This window comes from Symsagittifera roscoffensis, chromosome 9 (assembly GCF_963678635.1).
Source record: "Symsagittifera roscoffensis chromosome 9, txSymRosc1.1, whole genome shotgun sequence".
NCBI lineage: Eukaryota > Metazoa > Xenacoelomorpha > Acoela > Convolutidae > Symsagittifera > Symsagittifera roscoffensis.
Window position 1 is genome coordinate 44,622,219 of NC_087070.1, and position 7,142 is coordinate 44,629,360.

The 7,142-nt window shown below is 32.3% G+C and overlaps 1 protein-coding gene across 1 annotated transcript in view; it reads left to right on the plus strand.

Annotated features, from left to right (window-relative positions):
• The window catches only part of LOC134854241 (neuronal acetylcholine receptor subunit alpha-5-like), a 28,874-nt gene extending 21,934 nt beyond the window's left edge, over positions 1–6,940 (plus strand). Inside the window, exons 4-7 of the mRNA XM_063870416.1 lie at positions 3,544–3,647; positions 4,369–4,563; positions 5,954–6,126; positions 6,566–6,940. Coding sequence (XP_063726486.1) covers positions 3,544–3,647; positions 4,369–4,563; positions 5,954–6,126; positions 6,566–6,796 — 703 coding nt within the window. The 3' untranslated portion in view covers positions 6,797–6,940. The remainder of the gene's footprint in view (positions 1–3,543; positions 3,648–4,368; positions 4,564–5,953; positions 6,127–6,565) is intronic.
• Positions 6,941–7,142: the final 202 nt, after the last annotated feature.

Consider the following 7,142-nt stretch of genomic DNA (forward strand, 5'->3'; position numbering starts at 1 on the left):
AAAAAGAATATAATTAACTAACTTGATAGAAGAACTACTCTTGCAGATGTTATCCGCATAATCTAGATAATTTTCTTAGAACAATCATACAAACTAGAACAAAAGTATCCTGACAAACTGGTACAGAAAAACTAAGAGAGATCTATTACCTGAACAGACCACCAACTTTTATGAATTTTGTTCAAAAATTTCTTTGTCAAATACAAAATTTATTAAAACTTTCACCTTATCATAATGATCAATTTTTTTCATTTAGAAAAACCAGAAAAGATCAAAGTGTTCAAAAAAGTTTAAAGAAAGAGATAAGATGAGAGAATTATTAGATTTCAAACTGTTCAAAAACTTCAAGTTCATATTCCATGTCAAATCCTTTCTTTTGCTCAGAATAAGAAGTTTTTGCATGTCTTACTGAGTAACTGCTACACTTCAGGTTATTTTATTATTCTAAAAAGTGAACTCGGTTAAAATTTCTCAATTTCTTTATAATTTGACTTCTACTTCTCCATTTGGTTCTCGGAAGATGCTAAGTAGACTTACTAGATTGAGATGTTGATTTGATTTTTTTGGAGGTAAGATTAAGTAAATAATTCATAGTTTTTTTCTTTCTGATAAACACTCGACACTTTAACCACTTTTTTTGAAGCTTTCATCTTCCAAAACAACCAAACTCTTTTTTACAACTAATTGTTTTCGCTAAAAGGTAAAAAAAGATTAACAGTCGAATTAGGCCTAAGTTTTTTGACGCAAAATAATTAACATAAAGATAAAACAATAAACCACTCGGCAAAACAGTAATCCATTTTAAAATTAAGGCAAACTCATAATCCATTGAATCAAAAAATACAGGCAAAATAATAAGCAGTATTCCATATTAGTAAAGCAATAATCCAGTAAGCCAAAACAAAAAAACCTAATGAACTAGAAAACATGAACTGATAAGACTTGGTTCAACATAACCATATGGGTTCATATAGGTCCATTTCATATAGCTGACTTTAACACTACAGCAAAATTTTGTAAAGCTGCACTTATTCTAGTTATTTTGAATTTGAAAAAAAAATTCATACAAAACTTTCGTAGTCAACAACTCCACAAAAAGTTTTGGGTTCATTTCTATCGAAATTATGCCAGCGATCAACATTTTGCAGACATGAATAAAAGAAAACTAATTTTTAATTGATGGAAAAGCTTGCTCAGTTTTTTCAAAAAGGTTGCAGTTTTTAATCATTTTCTGAACATTCAATTTTTGGAGTGCTTTTATTTGTAAAGATACATTGTTTGCTAAAAGTTTCCTAATAAATTTTTTTAGGAGAAATATATCAAGCGTTTTTTTTTCCTATTTTACCTCTTGAAGTTGTCAGGATTGATTCGTTTTTCCTTGATTCCAATTTATGTGATATTGCATGAGAACTGCTTTTTATTGCTAAGCAATCGATATCTTATGGAATGGTTCTTGCTATCAATATGTGGAATCCAATCAAAATAAGAATGTGTTAATATAAATCTAAAATCTTTGAAAATATCTTTTTTATTCTATAACCTTCAGCAAAAACGTTTGCTTTTTTTCTGGTGAAGCAAAGTGAAAAAATCCTTAATTGAGATTTAAAACAAAAATTTTCACAAAAACAGTTTTTCAACTCGTGCTGTTTAGTTCAAAAATTAATTGAAAATTGATTTCAGAGGATAATAATATTTCGATTATCAGACGAAAAAATATATATATCAAATTCATTGTACTTTCAATTTTTCAACAAAATTAAGGTCTGGTAAAACTTGGGACCACTCTTTGAATCCAGTAAAGGTATAGTTCCCCTGGCTACTTACTTTATAGCTTCAATTCTTGGTCTTGCACACTATGAAGCTGGCACAGAAATTGCTATGTCAAACACGTTATTTTATTTACCCTGTCCTGATTCAAAAGAAGTGAGTTCCCGTTAAAAACAAACGATGCCCTTGTTTTGAGCATTGCGAATAACATCATTTACAATTTCCAGGATTGGTTGATTTTTCCCCTAGAATAGACTGGTTGATGTCTGAATTTGTACAATTTTTTTTCTTGAATAGCTGTAAGCATCATATACATTAAATTTCTCTGGTAGTGTTTTTTGATAAAAAAAACCCAATTCTAGCTCGAGATTGTAAAATTCAGTGAAGACGGGGAAAATGTTCGTTAAATACACAATTTAAATTACCAAACTGATTTGCTGAAGTTTTTTCATTGATATGTACCGATTTGTAAATCAAGATCAAGTCATATTTTCTGGAAAAAAAAATGTTTTTATGATCTTCCTGTTTCCTCTAAAAATTTTACAGAAACGCTTTAAGTCTTTATAAAGAAAAACAAACAATTTTTCGATTGTGTAGTCAGTTCAGTTCTTTGAGAAAGTACTGAAATTCATTCCTTTTTTTATTTTACAAAATTCAGTTCATTCTAATAAAAAAGATGCATAACAGGAAAAAGATTCAATTGTTGTTATGAAACCCAAAAAAAATGTTTGTTTTTGTCTAACGAGACGCAAAATTTGTTTTAATTTCTTAACAAATCAAAAATCAATCCAACTGTTTAACAATTGGTGAAAGTTATTCAAACTTTAACAATTTACGAAAACAGTTCAATTTTAAAAACTGTTTTAAGTTTCTAAACAAGATGCCGAAAATGTTCATTGAAAAAAAAATTGCAAAAAATTGTCAATTTTTGAACAAATTGCAAAAATTGGCATAATTGTTTTAACAAAGTTAAGTTTTTTACCGATTATTTTTTATTTTGGTACTGATTTTCAACTAATTTCTCACTATAAATAAAGTTTGAAAAACATTAAAATAGCACCACAAAATTTTGCTTTACAAAAGAATAAATCGAAGAGCCAGGCATGGATCTAGAATTTTCTCGAGGGAGGGGCGGAGTTTCGAAAAAAAATTCTAAAACTTCGTCGATTTTTTTCTAAAGGTCGACCAAATTTTTTCGAGCTCTCCCAAAGCACTATAAAGACCAAATATTTTGACAAATTTTTCTGGGTTACAGGCTAAACTTTGAAAAAACAAGCCAAAAAAGGCGTTTTAGACATTTTTTTGAAAATCTGAATAAAAAGTTGCGTTTCTTCAGCGCGCGCTCCACCCTCAAAACTTGCATATATTGGTGCCAAAAGCGCCTTTAGAAAACTTTTAGTGTCCATCGCCAAAAATGGATATCTCAAAACAGTACGAAGAGGGACCTCATCCGCCCCTGCGAAGAGCTGTCCAGCCGTCTTCAAGCTGTGGGATAGTCCAGCCCAATACGTCCAGCGAAGTATCCCATCATCTGTATTGATCCAAGAAGTTGCTTCAGTTTCAAAATTTTTGCTTTGAACACCTTTCTACTCACTCACTCATTCTTGCATTTTTTCAATTGACCCGGTCGCCATTTACTAAAATAATTTTAAAAAAATTTTGTTGAAATAATTGGAGTGTTTGGTCATTTTTTTGAAAAATGTTATTTTTCTTGTTTTATGTTCTCAAAGCGCTGTGATGGAAACAGCTGGCTGTTTTTCTTTTTTGCTTGTTTAGGTACAACTATACTTTCCTTCGCGTGACCGTGAAGCTGGCGAGGAGACCCCTGTACTACCTTGTCATCATTGTGTTCCCAATCGTCACACTCTATCTCTTCTCAGGTAAATCACTTTGACCCCCCTCCCTCTTTTCCCACCGCTACGCTCACCCTGTCCCCTTGTCGAAAATCTGGAGAAACGACCTGGAGGGGACAAGAGGAAAAAGAACCGCCTCTCAAAACTTGCCAAAAAATTTTAAATTCAACCTCTTCTATATTTCATTTTCAAGTGATGGAACCTTGGTCGTCTAAATTGTCATTTAAGAGGCAAGGGATTCATAAGTTGGATAAATCACCAATTTTTCCTAATTTTTTGTAGAATTATGATTATCTTCAAAAATTCTCCAAACATTTTAAAAGTTTCAAAACGCAAGTCTGTTCATTCGTCATAGTTCTATTTATGAAGACGAAGAGAAAACAGCCTTGTTTGTTTTTCGTTAACGTGCAACAAGTTTGATAGTTATCTCTTTAAATGGAGCTTCTATGCACCTCAAAATGTTCCAGAATCTGTCGGTGTACTTACAGGCGTTGCTCAAAAAAAGTATGAAATACCAATCTGACAAACTGTTTTTGAAAGTAATTATGTTTTTGCAGAGATTTTCATGTCAGTCCTCTTTTGGTCTTTTTTTTACTTTTTTCAAGAAGGAAGTTTTTTTCAAATTTTCGGTCTATTTTATTTTTGGTTTTGATTTTTTATTCTTTCTTCAATTTCGACTTCATTTGTTTTTTGGTTCTTCTTTGTTTTCATGTTATGATAATTGTTCATCGTCGTCTTATCATTTCAGGCCTGACCTTCTTCGTGCCTGCTGGATCTGGAGAGAAGACTGGTTTTGCAGTGACCCTCCTTCTGGGTGAAGTGGTGGCATTTGGCACCCTCAGTGAGATATTCCCAGACAGCTCCACTGGGTTCCCCCTCATGGTCTACTTTGTCAGTAGTGTCACACTTCACATGAGTTTCCTCTGTCTGGCCGCCATTATGGGTGATTGTTAAAAGTTTTCCAAGTTTCATTTTCATCAAATACGAGGCAGTTACAAAATTTCTATCAAAATATCAAAATGAAAAACCTGGGGATCAGTCGGGCAAAAACTTTACCTGAAAACGAGTAACTTCGGGCTGCTTAGAGAAATAACTTTAAAATTACGGGATCATCTACTCAAAACTTTATTAAATTCAGGTGTTTATGTAGCTCATCAAGGTTTAAGCAATGTATAATTTTACAGTTTTGCATACAGAAAATAAATTTTTTGTTTGATAGCCAAAAATGTCCTTATTTTAAACACAATACAAAACTGTTAAGTGTTTCGCAAACTTTGAAGATTACACTTAGTTTATTTTGCGTTGAACTACATAGAAGCCTCTTTTTGATATGATTTCTTTAGAAGTTAACCCGGTAATTTTGCATGATTGTTGATTGAATAACTGCAGCCAAAAATTAATCGTTTTTAGGTACGAATTTTGACGCGAATTTTTCAATATAAATTTTACTATATTAGTTCTGGTAAATTTTTATGCAAGCTTTGTATAGATCACTTCATGATTACTCTCATTCCAATTTGAGAAAATTAGTTTCATTTTTCCTATTTTAAAAATTAAGCTGTATTACTCAGACAAAAATTCCCGTAACTATTTTGATTATCAATTTTTTGCAATGCCTGAAGTCTTGGGATTATCAAATTTTGTCAATATGGGATAATTAAAGCGCATTCAAAATCACCTTATCAAAGCGCAATCAAGGAATACAATTTTTTTCAAATTGAATTGAGGCAAGCTTTTGACCTTATTAATACGTTACCAGAAGCAAAGTTTGTCAATTTGTAATTGACGTAGAGTGCGGAAGATTTTTTTTTCAAATGTACCACAAACTATTCATCAGATTTAAAAGGCAAATGGAAAATTCAAGTCTTCGTTCTGATACGAGAAGCCATGCTAAGTTTTTAGTTTAAAATAGTTCTTTTTTTAGACATTTTTCAGGTCGTGTGATTGTTCTGTGGGAAATTTATTCACTCTAAACTACATCTGGCTGAAAATGACCAATCTAAATTTTTTAATTGCTTTTCAATAACAAATGTGTATATGACGTGAAAAATAAAACTGGCTTAAGTCTTCTGTTTCAAAGTGGGTTTTAGTTTTCAGATTACAAAGTGGACTATAAAGAAGATGCATTGATCAAACTTTCTCAATGTGTGTTTTATCGAAAAAGTGTCGATAGTAAAAAAAAATGAAATTTGAAAATCTTTTGTGCAAAATGTTTTTTCAATTTTAAAAATAGAACGTTAAAAAAACACTAAAAAAATAAGCAGTCGTCTTTTAGTTCGTTTTTCGCACTCTCTTTTTAAAGTCTCTCTTGGCTATGTTTTATTAAATTTTAGTCGTGGCTATTCACAACTGGACTGATAAAAGCATGAGCCCATTTCTCCTCAAGATAATTCAGTCACCCTACCTGAAGTACCTCTTCCTCAACCGATACGAATCCTCCAACGGAGCCCCGGCCGAAGGAAACAACTCCTCCCCCGGAAGCGGAATGGGCCAAAAGTTGTCCAAGGTGAAATTGACAACAATAAATTTGATTTGAAAGTTACTTGAAATCAAAAACAACAAAATTATTATTAAAAGGCGCAGAATAGCGATTAAAATAGTGGTTTTTTAAAAAAGTCAAAGAAGTATCTGAAGTTTCACCTTGCTAAGAGTTCAATCATTTTTTTTTGGAAAATTTACAATTTTTACTTAAGAGAAGGTATATGCGACTTTCGAGTTCTAATTTCAGTCAGCTGTTCTTTTAAATTCTATTTTGAAATCTGCTTTGGATTTTTTTTTGAAATCTAATTTGAATGCTGATTTGCGTCCTTTTGAGTTCTGATACTAGATACAGTCGGAACATTCGCAGCGATCAGCTCTTCTTATTCGCAACGAGTCGGAACATTCGCAACGAGTATCGCTTGTTATTAATTCAAATAAACTTACGAAATCATTGTTTGTCAAAGGAGTCTGAATCCAACATGGACAACAATGCAAATGTCGATGTCGAGGTGGACCCAGTTGGTGGAAAGGGGGGACTTTTCCCCAAGTCGGAGGGCAACAGTGGTGAAGACGGGGGAGAAGACACTGGAGTGAAGTGGCAGATTTTGGCAGCCGTGGTTGACCGGATTTTCCTGATCGTTCACGTGATCGTGCTTTTGATCAACATCATGTACTTTAGAACCATCATCTTGTAATGATTGCGCTGCGCTGTTATGATTGTTCATGAATTGCCTTTGAAAAATAACTCTGAAAAAAAACTGGCGCTGCTCTGGACTTGTAGAGAAAAATCTGACTCGGTTTGTAGAAAAAAATGTGACCTGATTTGCAGAAAAAAATCTGACGGAATTTTTTTTTTTTAAAGAAGTGTTTTTAATTGCAAAAAGACATCAAGAAAGATGCTTAAGTATTGATATCAGTGTGTATTATATGAATTCAAGATTACTCATCAATATTATTCAAAATTGCTTGGGAAAATTTTGTCGCACTAGCTTTTACCAATCTTTTGTTTCTGTTTTATCCGTTAAGGACATGAATTTTATT